This window comes from Phalaenopsis equestris, unplaced genomic scaffold, assembly GCF_001263595.1.
Source record: "Phalaenopsis equestris unplaced genomic scaffold, ASM126359v1 Scaffold000002, whole genome shotgun sequence".
In the NCBI taxonomy this organism is placed as follows: domain Eukaryota; kingdom Viridiplantae; phylum Streptophyta; class Magnoliopsida; order Asparagales; family Orchidaceae; genus Phalaenopsis; species Phalaenopsis equestris.
Genome location: NW_018164444.1, coordinates 62787939 through 62805157, shown reverse-complemented (window position 1 = coordinate 62805157; position 17219 = coordinate 62787939). Strand labels below are relative to the sequence as shown.

The window sequence follows — 17219 nt, the reverse complement described above, 5'->3', positions numbered from 1 at the left end:
TTGCTCTTTTTGAGGTTCAGTTGTGGCCATGAGACTTGGCTTGAGAAAATTTCAAGATTTTTCAGAAATTACTATATAATTGATGATATTTTTTTGGTTTTCTATTAATATTTTATCTCTTGAAAGCATTACATACATACCACGCGATTCATATGGATTTATTACATATCTAAAACCTAAACTTCGATTTATATCGATGCATTCCAAAAGTTGTTGTGCACATATTTTGGTGATCTCAAAGATTTAAGGTTATAAAAATTTATGAAAAAGAAGGTTTGTAAAGGTGTTATACTAATGTAAACACAAAGGAATTAGGTGGTTCTTATATCTAATTCTTCTTTTTAGATTTATTGAAATTATTTCATGACGGAAAAATGGAGCAAAAATAAAATTATGATATTTCCTAAGGAACATATATCCATCATTAAAAAAGCTATTGAAGAGTTAGATGATTTTTTGTTTACCTATGCATTCCAAAGATTGAGTAAAGCTTAATGCGGCTTTGATGAGAGGATTTTTTTTCCATGAACGTAGAGCATATTTTTTTAATGTTTCATTGTTGACCTCATTTTTGAGGTCATTTCTTTTTACTTAAGGTCTTAGGATCTGGCTCTAGGAGTTTCTATTGACCATCTTAGAAAACTAGAATTGAGCCCACCCTTTTAGAAATTCTAATCAATTCCTATATTTTTTTATGTCTAACATTTATGGTACAAGACCATCGTCTTATGAACGAACGGTTATGGGATATTTTGTGAAGACTTAAGGAAAAAGTTTCTAATAGGATTTCAAGCCTTAAGGAAACCTTATCACGACTTTTTCGTCACATACACACACCAAATGCACAAAATTCACAAAATTGCACGAGGACGGTCTTCAGTTGAACCTAAAAGGACAGGTGAAAATGTGAACTTCTCCGAATGACCTCCGACGACAAATTAGACCCCTCCGACGACAAATTGGACTTCGCTAACGCGTCCGGGACACCAATTTTGGTAGGAAATGATACCCATATTGCCATATTTTCGACACGAGAAAATTGACACACATATCGACGAATTTGTCAAAACGACTTCCGGTGGAGAAACAGACCGTAACAGCGCGTCCAAAACGTCAGAATTACCTAAAAAGAACATCCAATTTACAATGATTTCACACACAAATTAAAATGTGCAAAACAAATTTTTACTTTAAAAAGTATTTTCATACTTATATTTTTAATTATATAATATTTATAAAGCCTAATCTCTATTCACCTAACCCATGACATTCGCATGTTTCTTTTCCCTTCTTCGACCGAGAGCAGCTCAGGCGTGCCCTAACTCCCGCGACTCGTCTCCTAGACGTGGATCGATCGAGCGACGCCATGGCTCGCCGAGCCCAATCTTCCTCTCTTGCGTCTTCTCTGTCATTCGCGCATGAGATGGCTCGCCTTCTTCTCCTCACACGCGACATTCCACTGCCGATTGAGCATGCGGCTCGCCTCTTCGAGCTCCACTCGACCAAGCAGCCCTCCAACTGCAAAGTTCCACCTGGCCGGCTCTTCCTCTGCCCTAGGCCTCATTTCCTCCGCTCTAAATGCATCTCTCCTCTTCCTTTACCTGATTCGGCTACCAAGGAGGCTGGTAGGTGGCTTCTCATTTCTTCTTTCTTTGCTATAAAGAATCCCATTTGGGGGAGGGTCGAGGGTTGGCCGAAATTTCTGAGAGTGGGGAGGTGCTGCCAAAATCTCTTCTAATTTCATTCATATTTGTTATTTTCATCCTCTGTGGCTTGGGAGTTGTTGAAAATTTCTGGAGAAAAAAAAGAGTGGCTTTGGGGTGCTGTTGAAGAAGCTACATTTTTTTTTCTTTGTTGTTCGAAAGGCTGTTTTCCTTCTTCTTTACTTTGGGAGGTCTAGGGTTGGCTGAAATTCTTAGAGGGTGGAGACCTTGGTCCAATGAGCATTTTGAGGAGATAAACTGAGGTATGATCACTACATTTAATGTTCAAATATGCTATTTGGGACTATGTAAGGCAAATCATCTATCAGATAGGTGTCGGAACTGTGATTTTAACAAATGTGGTTTTTTAACTTCTGCTTGTACCAATCATGTTTGAGCATCTCAGGTTTGATTTTGTAACAATCTGCATGCATTCTACAAATGTTGTGTTTGTTCTTATTGACACTGCTGTGAATCACCTGCCTTTTCCTTGGTTTGGAATGATACATTTTATTCTTTGGAGATGTTCATATTTGACTTTTCAGAGAATCCTGTAGGCCTATGGTGTTAGCTGGTAGTCTTATCCTTTCGTGGAACTTTCAGTGGTTAATTTGTAAAATTCTGAGACCGTTAGTACTCAATTTGTAAAAAATCTGAAATCTTTGGGTGGCTTGTTTTGCAAAAATCTGAAACTTTGTGTGGCATAAATGTAAAAGCTGAGAGATAGGTGTTAATACAATGGGACCTTTACATGCTTACCACCTGATTTTTATATGCTTATATACCTCACACTAAAGCTCCAATATTTACAAACATGTTGTGCAATGCTTTTAGATTTTTATGCTTGCCCTCACATACATCTTCTAGTGCACCTGAAAATATTTCATTTCTCTTTTAAAACATGTGGAAGTAAAAATTTATATCTGCTTTTGAGATCTAATCCCGGAAAGCTCCTTGAATCAACAAGATGAAGTGAAATGTGTCTGCTTTCTCTTGCTTTCTGAATCGAAATGCATGATAAAGGAAATTTTGGAACATTCTTGTGATTGTCATGAAATGATAGTTGACTATTTGAAATATGTGAAATGATAGTTTGAGTTTTGATTCTAAGGCTCTCTATTATTGTTGCTTTATTCAATTAAATGCTGGAATTCATTTTAAAGCTTGATGACATGTTGATTGTAAAGATGCATGTATATTTATATGTTTCTTGTTATTTGACCCCATTCGAGACATATGTTGGCACGATATTTTGGAATATAAAACTCTAAAGGAAAATATTTTGGAAAATATTTTCTATTTTGATTTCCGGTTTAGACTCTTTTTGAAATCAAGTTTATGCTGGAAATATTTTCTGGTTTGCCCCCCTGTGCTGGGCTCGGTTTCCCCCTTTCTTTGGCTCAGTCTGGGCTTCTTTTTAGTGACTTATGTTGGTTGAAATCCCTTGTTGTTTTGGAACATTCCTTGGGTTTGGCTTGCCCATGTACTGGACTCAGTTTGCCCTTTTCCTGGATTCGGTTTGGGCTCTGTTTTCGATGATTTATATTGTCTGAAGTCTTTTATTGTTTTGGACTATTTCTGGGTTTGGTTTGCCCTTGTTTTGGACTATCTCTTATTGTAGTTTATACCTGCTTAAGGAAAGATATTCTCTTAACACAAGTGTCATCTTCACCATCATCTTCCCATGTTTTTGAGTATGTTGAAAGTTTTATTATGACGTTGTCATCTGGGTCATCTTAATTTTTCATTTAATTGCAAAATTGTGTCTATAGATGTTATTTTCTTTGAAAAACAAGTCCTCCTACCCAAATATGAAATTCAAGAGAAGTCTAAGTGAATATCAGATTTAGGACACTACTTTGGATACCCACATTGTTCATCACAATCTATTCTACTTCCCTCTAACCATCATGTCTCTAAAATTTCAACACTTGAAGATATCCAACAAGAGATTGATAACAAGGACATGCACGAGAAACTTTGACAAAGAAATCCACTAAACAGGATAAAGACAATATGCAACAACAAGATTGTTCACAGCCAAATCTGAATTCAGACATCTCCGTAGTTCCATGGAAGGTGAAATCCAGTGGAGACTCCAAAATAAAATGGGATAGTTGAGAAGAAGAATAGACATCTCCTCGAGGTATCTCGATCTATAATATTTTCTCACAGTATCAAAAAAGTTTTCCGTAGAGATGCGGTGCTCACAATCACTTGCCTCATTAATAAAATACCAAACTGGGTCCTCAGATTCAAAACCACACTCAATGTTTTGATGGAAACATACCCTCATGTTAGAGCATTCTCATCCAATCAACCTCAAAATATTTAGTTCTCTTTTATTCACATTCACTAATCAAATCACACAAAACTTGACCCAAAAATTCATTAAATGTATTTTCGTTGGTTATACTTCTAACAAAAAAGAGTAGAAGTGCTACTCTCCCAGTACAAAAATACTATAACTCATGGATGTTACTTTCTTCAAAAAAAATACTATTATCCCAAATATGAAATTCGAAAGTCTGAGTGAATAACAGATTTAGGACACTACTTTAGATACTCACATTGATCTAGAATCATCTGGATCAATTCTACTTCCCTCTAACCATCATGTCTCTCCCAAATTTCACCACTTGAGTATATAAACTTGAGATTGACAATAAGGAAATGCACAAAAAACTTCATGTGCACACTAGGAAAAAGAAATCCATTGTTCACAACCAAAAATTTGAATTCGCACATCTTCGTAATTCCAAGAAGGTGAAATCCAGTGGAGAAGACAGGGAAAGTTGCATAAATTATCCTATATCCAATATTAAGTTGCCTATGGGAAGTTATCATCTAATAAGTTTTTGCTATCTAATCTTGATAGTGTGCAGATACCCAAGTCTATTAATGAAGCACTTCAAAATAAAAAATAATAAAAGACAGTTGAAGATGAAATTCAGGTACTTAATTTAAAGAATACACATGAAATAGAATAGTGGAAATTGCATCAACTTGATATAAAGAATGCATTTTTGAATAGAGATATGGAGGAAGAAGTGTATATGGAGATCCCACCATGAATTGAAAATAGCTCAAATAAACAACTTGTTTGTAAACTATGAAAGTCACCATATGACCTCAAACAATCTCCACGAGCTTGGTTTGACAAGTTTGCTAAGACTATGAAATCTAATAAGTACATCTAATGCCAAGCTAATCATACATTGTTCATAAAGCATATAAGGGTAGGTAAAAAAGCTATACTCATTGTATATGTAGATGATATAATCCTAACAAATGATGATGAGAAAAAGATTGGGAATATCAAGGAAGTTCAACAATACCATTGAATTTAAAATCAAGGATCTAGGAGCTATGAGATATTTTTTTGGCATGAAAGTGGGAAAGCCCAACATAGAATTTGTGATATCCCAAATAAAGTACATCCTATACATAATAAAAGAGACAGGAATACTGGGGTGTATACCTCTTGAGACCCATATGGATTTCAACAAAAAATTATATTTAGGAGAAAAAAACTGTATTAAAAATAGACATCAGATATTGATAGACAAGCTTATCTACATATCACACTTGGCATGATAACGCTTATTCTGTCACAATTGTGAATCAACATATGAATAATACAAATGAGGAACATTTGAAGATGATTTACAAAATATTGATTACTTAAAAAACCCCTCGTAGAGAGTTATTGTTTAAGAAATCAAACATGAAGATAGAAACTTACACTGATGTTAGTTGAGCAGAAGAACTCACAGACATAAGTTCTACATCTGGGTATGGTTCCTATGTATGGGAAAATCTTGTCACATAGAGGTGCAAAAAGCAAGCGTTGGTCTCTAAAAGTAGTGCAAAATCTGAGTGTCGAGCACTTGCTTTAAAAATTTGTGAAAGAATGTGGATCCAAAGATTACTAAATGAGTTGAAATGCTCCACAATCAAACCCAAAAAGATGTTCTCTGACAGTGAAACTGTCATTTATATTGAAAATAACTCTGTGCATCATGACAAGACCAAACACATTGAGACTGATAGATATTATTTCTCTAAAAAGATCAATGGTGACATTATTCACTTAATCTATATTTCAACTCATCTTGAAGTGAAACATATTTTCACTAAATCCCTACCTCCATGCAACTTCAATGATTTAAATACCAAGATGAGCCTTTACAATATATATGACCCAACTTGAGGGGGAGTGAAATTTTGTCCCTGTTAGTTGTCCTAGACCACTTGTCATATAGGCCCCACAAGATCAAATTATGGAAATTATTGGAGCAAGTTTTCTATTTCAATTTTATTCCTTATTATATTTCCTATTATATTGTATGGCTTTCTTTTATTTTTTTGTTTTGTATTTGGTAAATCGTAATAACCTTAATTATGCTTGCTCTAAACATTCCCTACCTAATAAGGAGAAAAGTTGTAATTTGAACACTATGGAATAAGAGAATATAGTTTCATCGTTTTAAATATGATAATTCTTTTGAAGACGATGAAAACAAGGAATGAGGTCAGTATGGATATTGAACCTTTTGGAATATATAAATTTTAAGTGAATGTTTACCTGGAATTGCAACTCAAACTTTTATTTTATATTAATATTGAAAAGTAAAATTTGTTGTTTATGTCTTTATGACAATAAACCAAATCAACATATCAATGATTTATCATATTTATGATTTAATTCTAATTCAGATTGCTTTTTTTCAAGGCTTACGTCTTGATCAGTCTCAAGATTAACGTCTCACCTCATTAAGGCAAAATACCTTAATTCATGATTTCAACTTTTAATACTTTGAGCACACATGTTTTAAGCCATTCTCAAAGAACTAAGATTTGGCAAGAAGCTACATGTATCCTGCTCTCAAACCATGTATTACTGTCATAACAAGAATCAAATAAAACTAAACTATGCAGAAAGTTCAGCAAACCTTCTCCAAATGGCAATAGAGCATTAAATGTAACATTGCATGTGAGATGACAACTAAAAAACCTACATGGAATCAATGTTCACAAAGGAATATTCGAGGGAGAAAATACTAATGGGCAAATTCATGTGCCATGTGACATATAAAAATCAGTCATGTTCGATGATAATAGTACAAAACGCTTGCCATGCAAACAAAAGCACCAATCAAACGTGCATTGGAACAATGCAATTCAGTGACTCACTAAAAAGAAAACAAACTATACAAACAGATAGTATTCGTCCCGGTGAAAAGTTTCATCAAAAACTCGAAATAAAACTTATAAACTGAAATCAAGAAGACATGAAGTGACAAGTCACAGAGGAACAACAACTTACCTGGTTAAATCCTGCTTTGAATTCGTCCATCTGCCGCATAATTCCAGTCCTAAGTGTAGCAGCAACCACCAAACTAATGTATAATTCCAGGTTATCAATATTAACCTACAAACAAGTACCAGAAATAATATAAGCATAATGCCAAAGCAGATGAAATATCACTGCAGGTCCAAACTTTACCACCGTGCTTTCTTCTCCTTCTTGAAGAATATAATCAGGATAACCAGGAAGGGAAAAGTCTAAACACAGATCTTCAATCGGAGCACCACGGAAACAAAGATCATTAGTCACCCTCTGATTGCCTCTCCCAGAAGTTTCTAGAAGCTTTTTCCTGCTAACAATGATCTGCAGCTCTTGCAAAATCTTCCCAAACTCGGTATCAAATGAAAGAATGTCATACAAATCAAGCTCCTGTAACAGCATAGAAAAACACAAATCAAAATCCCAGCAACAATATCACAGAAGGGATTATAATAACATAGAAATATAAAATGTGTATTCAATATCCAGTAACATACTTGACCAAGCACAAACTTATAAAAGGTTGTCGATAGTGGCAGGTCCAGGAGCCGGCCATCTTGTAAAGCTTTTGCCATCACTCTACCAAGCAAGCGAAAATATCCGAGGACTTTCGAAAAATGGCTACCCTCAGAAGCATCAGCATTAGGAGGCCATGGACGAGGAAACAATCCGAGAGGAGCATGAATAAAATCTCTACTTTGAGTAAAAGCCATAGAAGCTGTATTCTTTTCATCAGAGACATCATCTTTGTTCACTTCCTTCACTTCATGTCCATCAATTTCCATTGCAGATGTCTCAAATGATGAGTTGGATCTCCATAATCCAAGTCCAACCTTTTGAAGATCATGACTTAAAAGAGTATAGAACTCAAGGGTGGGACCTAATCCAGTGCCAACCTCACCAAAATATTCCACTTCAAGAACAGTTTTTTGGCTTGAGTACATCTCCATAACTTTTGCGGCAGACTCCAATATGCGATTCCTTGAAACCCGAACCTTTTGCCGTTGCAATCTACCAACACGGACCTCTCTTTCACTGGTGACACTAGTATTTTCAGCATTTTGCTGATGTTGTAGACGATGCAAAGCACGAGATATTCCAAAGGCAGTAGAATAGAAAAATTGTCTCCTTGTCTCAAACGGAAAAAGAAAAGGGCAAGCTTTTGTCAGTTGATAGCACCAGGAAGGAAGACTACCACTACACAATGCAAGAGGATCTCGGATTTGCCGTACAAGCTTTGGGGTTAACTTGTTATTGATGTATTCTTGTGGAAGAACTCTGGTACCAGGTGTGTATAGTTCATCCAGAGTAGAAACCATTCCATCAGCATACTCATCAGCCACTTTTTGAAATCTAAGACGAGGAGCTAGTTGATTTAAACCCTCCAGCACACGCAATAGTGCCAAAATGTTGTACGTGGGGCTTGATTTCTCAATATCACAAGGAAGCTCCCCATGTAAGATGCTATCAAGAAGAGATGATTGCTTCCACCTGGTGTCTGAACCCGAATTTGAAGCAGAACCAGATTTTAAAGACTTGTCAAAGGAAGATGACCCTCCTTGAGCTGGCCCATCTGACTGATTATCTGCCTTCTTGTAACTTATAGTGAAAACATCACTCAAAATTCTGCTTCCATCAGTTGGCACAAATTCAGGCCTATTTAACCTGTCATCTTCATCCTCATCCAGCATAAGTTGGCGTTGGATAGCCTGATATATAGTCATCTGCTTGCTAAGCTGTTTACTGCCAACTGTGAATATTAACTTATTGCACTGCTCATGAGCGCTACTTCCATGTGGAAATCCACGACGATCCCTACCAGCTCTGATTCCTCTACCACTTACAGATGCCAGCCCAGCCATGGCAGCAGCAGCAAATGACATTGCACCTCTTGAGCTAAAAGCGCTTATGTTTCTAAATTCAGTGAAATCTGAACCTCTCGCTTGTGCAATCCTATTTGCAGAAGCAGAAAGGTTAGTATGAACATCACTTGCTGAAGGAATATTTGCCGAATCATCAGCAGAGTCTCCTAATCTCACATCATGCACTTTATCAGGTGTACAAACAGGAAGAGAATCGTCTCTTAGGACCTGAAATAAAAAAAGATAACGAGACTATTCATTCCAAGAAAGCACATGAAGGAATAAGAAAAAGGCAAAAAACTAGATAAGTAGCTTGTTAAAACCTATGCTTCTCAACATAGTAACCAATTCAACAAAACCAAAAATATAAAATCCAAAAAATATGAACTTCTATTCAAACATAAATCAAATCATTGACCAAAAACACACAGCACTCTTAAATATCATTGAGTGTGAAACAAAAATAAAAACAAAGTTACCTCATCATGATCATCCTCTTCGTCATCTGAGACATCATCTTCTTCAATCATTAGAGCATCATCAATCTCAACAGGAGACATATCCAAGTTGTCATCCTGCAATTAACAAAAGACATTTTCAATGGTGAATGATGCTACACAATAAAACAAGTAAATAGTATGGTGAATGTAAGACAAAAATGGCACTCCACCTTATTAAGCCAGGACTAACGCTTTCAGTAATATCCACAAATAAATATCAAATTAAAAATAGCTAGGACCAAGACTTCATGGAAACTTCAAAAGCAGTGCTAATAACAGTTAGCAATTCATCTTTGCAAAGAATAAATCAATTTTGAAGTTTAAAACAAGGACAGGGATAACTAGGTAAGATAGACAAAAAAGGGAAGAGTCGTTGCTTATTAGTGTATGACATGAAGAACAAGCACTAGGAAAACAGCAAATATAACAAATTGGGCAGTAGGCGAAAACTTCTTCGGAGTGAACTAACAGGGGACTGAAACATCATTGGTCAAAGTAAAGTCATGTTCAACAAAAAAATAATTCTATGGGTGAGACCCAACAATTTGGCATTTCCCCACAAATATAAATTACAATTACTTGACAAGAAACAAACACTATTCTTACGAGCCTTAGTAATATCCCCCTCACATGAGAGCTCTCCAGATCAGCCATCACTCCCATTAAATGGGAGCTTTTAAACACCACCAAGTCACTCCCATTAAAGGGAAAATTTTTAACACCATCATGTAACGTGCACCAAGTGCCCATTCAACCAAAAAGCTTCATGGAAGTTGCTCACTCTGAGCATTGCTCAAGCATGATAGAGAATCAAATACACATTGGAACCATGAGCCATATGAACTACTGAATTCAAAATGATTGACTTTGACAAAAGAAAAATAAAGGGCGATATACCAATGGTTAGAACCATTTTCAACCCAAAAGTTTAAACATATAAGAAGGAATGAACCACTTGGTATAAGAGAGTGAACCACTTTGTATTCATACATCAACAAAATTTTCAACTCTCTGACGTGAGACTAAAAGTGTCGCATTTCTCTAAAACGCACCATAAATAAACTAACAAAATCATGATACACTTTCTATGTTTTCTAAAAAAAATTAGGCAAATTCATCAAGAACATTTTGGTTGAGATTCTATTCTCACACAATACCTCATTTTCTCTAACTCAACATCCACTACTTGAATCTCACACAATATCTCGTGGCTTGTTTCTATAACTTAACGTTTTAAGTATGGGATGTAAAAAATCACCTGCACACTCCTACAACTTCTTTAAATGTAAACATGCATATAAGATTTGATGGGATCCATAGTGGCAATGATACATTTGCATGGAAAAATAAAGAAACAAAACATCATGCTATGCTCATAAGGGTAGCAATAATGTTATACAAGAGGGGAAAACAATTAAAAAAAACATATTAAGGTTGGTAATAATGTTAAAGATGAGTACAAAACATTAAAAAAAACACGTGATCTCAAAGCATATTTTATAAGACAAGTTTAATCATAGAGAAACCTTTTTCATGACTCATTAACACACCGCATGACAATAGCATTTGATCTATAGTTTTATGTAAGTCCACATATTATTAAGGAATTAACCAACAACAACGGGAAAATAAATTATTATTAATGAAAGCAAATGAGTTATTACAACTGAACACAATTCAAAGCGAAAAAGCAACAAGCACAACACAAACGCGGTTAAAGTTGTATCACAAAGGGTTGGTGGTCAGTTTGGTGGAGTAGAAGGGTGGTCGTTGGCTGCAGGAAGGAAGGCAGAAGGTTGTGGTTGGACAGCAGAGGAAAAACAGTAGGGGCAGGGGTGGCTAGTGGCTCAGATATTAACTGGTGCAAAGGGTGCAGCTGTTGGAAGACAGCAAGGATAGCTGCCCGGCGGCTGGAGGGCAAGGTGGAAAAGGGCGACTATAGCAGGTGCGGCAATGGCGGTAACGGTGGGAAGCTTGCAGCGTAAGGAAAAGTTGATGATAGTTGACAACTTGGAATGAGACAGTCCGAGCGCCATTTGCCCTTGGATGCAGCCCTAGCACCACTTGCCCTTGGATGCAGCCGTAGTCGGAGCACCACTTACCCTTAGATACAGCCCTATATAGGGTTGTAAATGAGCCGAACTAGAGTGAGCTAATGGCTTATTCGTGTTTAACTCGTTTAAATTATATTTTGTTCACGTTTGGCTCGTGTTCGAAATAGCTCGTGAATCATTTGTTCGTGTTCCGCTTGATTCGAACTCATTTGTTCGAATTAAGCGCATGCTCAACTTGAATTTCAACTCGAACTAAAATTTCAAAAAATATTTTTTTTATTTTAAATATTTTCAATTGAACTGAAAATAAAATATATTTCTACTACACAAAAAATCCCAAAAAAGTGCTTAAGTGAAGCTAAATACTTATCTCTCACTTTCTTATTGCTTTTATATAGGATCAATGATGGAGCTTTTCTCAATGTAGTGATGAGGGATAAAAATCACAAAACTAAAAGGAGAGAAGTTGGGGTGGGCAATGCAAGTAGACTTTAGAGGCATTTACATACAGAACACTCAATTCTTATGCATTTACATATCTAACACCTAAATGTTATTTTTTTAAAATGTGATGGTTATTTACATGCATACCACCCAATTTTTATGTATTTACATATCTAACATCTAATTTTTCTTTTTTACTTTTTTTATAAAAAAATTAATATCATTTGATTAACTGTTATATATTATTTATTTATCATTAAGTTAATTCGAGCCAAAACGAACCGACCACGATCGAACAAAGGATTGTTTGTGTTCTTCTCATTTATAAATCGAGCTCAAAAAAAATGTTCATGTTCGGCTCGTTTGCTTACCAAACAAATTGAACACAAGCTATTTAGCGAGTCGAACGCGAGCTGTTCACGAACAACAAACTTTTTTGACACCCCTAGCACTAAAGGAGGAAAACAGAGACATTGATGACTGTCCCGACAAAAAACACACCTAAACTCATCTCCAAACCCTAATACAATACATATATAGAGAATAACTGGAAAGAAATGAAAGAAAAAAAAGAAATGTGCCGAAAATTAAAAATAAATCAAAAGAAAAGTCGTTCAGTTCGACTCTGCCTATTCGTGTGAATCTCGAGATCATGGGATTGCGAGACCTCTGACTCCTGTGTCTTCCTATATGACTCCCGCATCTGCTTATATGATGCCAGCGTTAGTATCTCGAAGTTGGGGGAGCTTGATTTTATCCAGCAAAGTTTTTGACGCGTCATAGTAGTCAGATCGGCCCCGGTGAAAGTAGAGGAAATGTTACAATTTCTTGGCAAGTCAATTATGTAAGTGTTGTCATTCCAAAGCACATCCTGATAGAATAAATATATATCATCTTTTGGCACAACCTCAGTAGGGGTAACTTAGGAGGTAGACTATGATGGTTCAATACTTCATCCAATGCCAATCTCTTAAAATTATTGCCCACGCCCATAATAGAAGGCCTGAACAAAATCCAAAAGATTTTAAAAAAAAAATAGTGATTCCCTTTTGATGTAAACAAACTTCACAAAAAAACAAAAAAACAAAAACAAAAAAAAACCCTACAAATATCCAATAATAAAACTTTAAATTAATGATAATTTCAATAGAAATTATCCTTACATGGATTTGATTTCCGAGACGAACTTATTCAAACAACTTCAAAATTCAAACTCATCAATATCATGTTGTAACCTGAATTTTTATCCAGCAGTCCAAATTTCCTGCCTCTCGATCTTGATCATCTAAACTTCAGTTGATGATATATCTTGGTTGGTAGACATTATAGCAATATTATCTTTGATCTCAATAATGTTATCGAAAAATCACATTCCATCAATCAATTGAATGGTTAAAACTAGAACGAGCACATCTCAACTATCTTTTTACATGATCGGATGTCCAAATAGTGAATATAGATGATATGATCGATCATCTACTAGGTATATCCTCATATCACAAAAAAAGCTAAAAGCCAACCAATCAATCATAAATATAAACAGAATTAAAACTGTCATCATGCAAGTTATAGATGCTCCGATTGTGAAAAAAAATAGGTCAGAAATATAAATCACCTAGAATAAAGCACGGAGGAACCATATGACTGGAATTTAAAGAGCCTAACTAGAATCACCATGTCACGAGATTAAAAATAAATAAATAAAAAATTTTAGGCGATGTCATCAATTACATCACATTTATGGTGCGATTGTAAAAAATGCAAAAGACAGGACAAATTATGGACTCCAATCTCATCACAAAAAGACAAAACATAAGGTATGCAGATTGTTATTATAGCACGGCGTGCAACCATAAACAGATGTCCAAAAATATATCATATCATGACAGATATGTTGTAACACAAAATGTAAGAGCAGCATGATCATCACCATATTTTGCTCAACTTCAAATCTCCAATAATGGGGTAAAGTGTAAGCACAGCGACCCGAAAAAAAAATAAATAAATAAATAAATAAGACAAATGACATAAATAAAATTCATTATAAGCGGTTTTAATTCAGTGAACCCTCATCCCAAATCAAATATTTGCTGCCATATGTATTGTCTGAAAAAGCTTATTTGGAATTAGAATAGCAGTAAAGCATTCATTAAACAAACCTCCGAGTCAGAGTCACTATGTGCAGCTTTCATTTCAGTGTCTTTTTCTGAGTCTGCTTTTCTGCGGGCTGCATTTCTTGTTTGCGATCCTTTACCATCATCAAGTGTGGATTTCACGACAGCTTTACCCTTTCCTTTTAAAGGGTTTGCATTTCCCTCAGAAGATTCCTTTCCTGTAGTACCTCCAATGGTTACTGATGACCAAGATCTAGTAGTAGGACGACGACCTGAAGAAGTTGATGTGCCTAAAGATGAAACATTGCTGCCCCCTACAGCTGAAGCACCAGCATCAGGAGTTCCAGCTGATGCCGAAGTCCTCTGTATTGGGTCACTCCTTTGGATCCTTGGCCAAAGAAACTCTTCAACGGCTGCTAAACTTGCCAGAGGATCAATGAGCACAATATTTGAAGAGTAATCACGTAGAGACTTTTCACCCTGTGCTCTACATAAGCGCAACTTGAAAGGCTGTGACAATGCACTCAAACCAGACGAAAGGCGAGCACTTCCACCACTAGAAGATCTAGAAGGATGGCTAAGTACAACAGGAAATCGTTCCAACGAAGATAGAGCACTTTGAAGTTTTTGAACCAAGATATTCATAGGAACTTCATTCTGTTCCTTGATACCAACAGGAAGGGAGAGGCCTATGAAAGACCTGTACCTCCTAAGAGCTAGCTGACGGAGGTTGGGCAGGTTCGCCTCTGAGACTCTTTCTTTTCCAAATGTTCCACATGAAAAATAATTCAATAAAGCCAGTACAACACCACTACCAATGAACTCAAAAGTTGATACACCATTGTCTTTACTTAGTTCAGTCAGCATCTCAGAAACTACATTATCCAACTCCCCTTCTGTACTTGCCGAAGTATCAAATACACGGGCCACGGAGGCCTTAGATTTTCCCTTGGCTCTCGTCTTCGCTTCATCATTACTAGCAATCAATTTTGAAGAAAGACATTTCAAACGAAGAAGATCCTCAGTAATGCCAATTTCAGTTGCCCCAGGAACAGCAGGAAAGTGTTTGTCTTTGAAAGCCTTGGCGAACTCACCCACTGCTGATCTAATGCTGTTATTGGCAGCAGAAACCTCTGGCAGTGCTGATGACCAACCTGTTCCAGCTGTTGAAGCTTTTGCCTCCAACAAACCACCATCAGTGTTCAGTCCACCGCTCCGCCTTTGGTAGCGTCGAGAACGTGATGATGTGCCAGGCACAGAATCAGTGTCCTTCTCAGGAAATAATGACTGAGTTGTAGTATTTGAAGAAACTGAGCGGATGAGAGAATCGACAGCATGGACAACTCCTTCTCTCACAAACGTTTTGGCAAAAATTCCTGGAAGCTTGTCCATAAGAATCTCTGCAATCTGAAGGGTAGGGATCAGCACATTTGGGTCTTTCCAAGCCAAAACTCCTGCTAAGAAGCTGCAAGATTAAACAGAATGAGCATCCAGTAACAAAACAAAGTTTCTATATCACTCGTAAAGTGACAGTATATACTCAAAAGTAGACAAGAACCTTGATATGTTTGTTGTACCAAGTAAAGATCGGATCATATCCGCTGAGCTGAAGTACATAAGTTTCCCGATGACTGAAAGACAACGATGTCGAATAGGACCATTTACACTGGAGCCATATACCTGTCAAATAAGCAAGAGAACAACAAAAATTGATGCAACTATGTTAAAAGCAAAGCAAGCCAACTTCATTAACCAAAGGACGGTTATGTAGACCTACAAAATAGCTTGGCAGATACAAACCTGAGTCAAGATGGGCAGCAGGTCCAATCCAAATTGCTGAAAGAGTTCAGGTTGATCTTGCAATAATTTCTCATGAGGAGAGGGTTCATTCTTTGAACCATCAGTCTCATCCTGCTTCCCAGAAGAACTACCAGCAATTCTCTTTCCAGCTGATCCTTTCACAAGAACATTGGAGTAACTCGGGAGGGAAACAGTTCCTTGGGGCAGTGGAGGAAGAAGCTCATCCGCAAGATTAACTATCTCATAAACCTGACATACACGATACACGTTAGTACACATGCTTAAGAAGCCTAAAATGCCCTAATATGCAAAAGATATAATAAGCTACAACAAGCATTGCAACGTAAGCATATAGAAGACTATCATTTTAGCACTACAATACCTGTCGCCAACATATCTAGCTAAGTAGTACTCAATATAGCAAGCAATTACAACTCTAAAGTGACATCTAACACCAAACCCCCGTAAAGCACATCGAGCAACCTTCCATCACACCCATTTCTCCTCCATTTTCTCTCCCATAGCCTACTAACATAGCCTCTACCATCATTGTTTACAATTGTGTAATCTAAGGCCCGCCTCAATGCAGGTTAGAAAAAATAAACTTCAAGGCGTGCGCCTCGAGCAACTCAAGCGAAACATATGTCTCACATTAATTGAGGCGCACCTCGGCTCAATTTAGCTGTGTGCACCACTCACACTTATATTTTTCCCCTTCTATTAGATGGTTTGGATATGAACTGAATCTGCACTCTCTCAGGCAAGAGTTCCCCTCTCCATAGTCAGGCTTCTTATCATCACCACCTACCGCTTCTATTGTCAGCGTCGTCGCTTCTACCACCACTTACTAGTTCTATCATCGACGTCGTTGTTGTTGTCGTCGCCGCCGCTTGTTGCTTCTACTATAGCAGTCATATGTTTCCACTATAGTAGTCGCTTAATTCTGTTATAGCACGTCGCTCTTGTTGTACTCACCGCCATCTACTGCACTTGTTGGCGTTGTTGGTGCCTACTGCTCCAACTTTTAATTATTTATTTTGTTCTTATTTAGATTTATGGATGTGATCATGTTTGTTGAACAATGTGAGTGAGAGAAGTCTTCTATGCTAAACTCATCTTATATCTTTGATCATGTTACTTTCATTTCATGTTTTATGTTTGTTTAAAGACTTGATTAGTTCATGTCTACACTATATTTTTATTTTGTGCGAGTTGTTGTGTGATATATGCAAATTTTTCATTCATAAAAATGCCATGCCATTCTTTACCATGCTAGAATTTTAATATCTTATATATATATATATATATATATTTATTATTATTTTTTTTATTTTATTTTTTTTTTTTTTTTTATTTTTTATTTTTTTTTTTTAAATGAAGTAAAAAAAGTGA

At 36.4% G+C, this 17219-nt stretch overlaps 1 protein-coding gene across 3 annotated transcripts in view; it reads right to left on the bottom strand.

The window, feature by feature from the left end:
- LOC110027013 (E3 ubiquitin-protein ligase UPL3) overlaps nt 1–17219 on the bottom strand; it is a 30720-nt gene that overhangs the window by 7706 nt on the left and 5795 nt on the right. For 2 of the 3 annotated variants that reach the window (XR_002294287.1, XM_020728279.1), the window contains exons 6-12: nt 15828–16076; nt 15586–15707; nt 14073–15492; nt 9395–9490; nt 7551–9143; nt 7213–7443; nt 7033–7137 (exon numbers count right to left, since the gene is read on the bottom strand). Coding sequence is in view for 1 of the 3 variants with exons in the window: in XM_020728279.1 (XP_020583938.1) it covers nt 7033–7137; nt 7213–7443; nt 7551–9143; nt 9395–9490; nt 14073–15492; nt 15586–15707; nt 15828–16076 (3816 nt within the window). In the remaining 2 variants the exon portion in view is untranslated. The remainder of the gene's footprint in view (nt 1–7032; nt 7138–7212; nt 7444–7550; nt 9144–9394; nt 9491–14072; nt 15493–15585; nt 15708–15827; nt 16077–17219) is intronic. The other variant, XR_002294289.1, reaches the window with a different exon arrangement.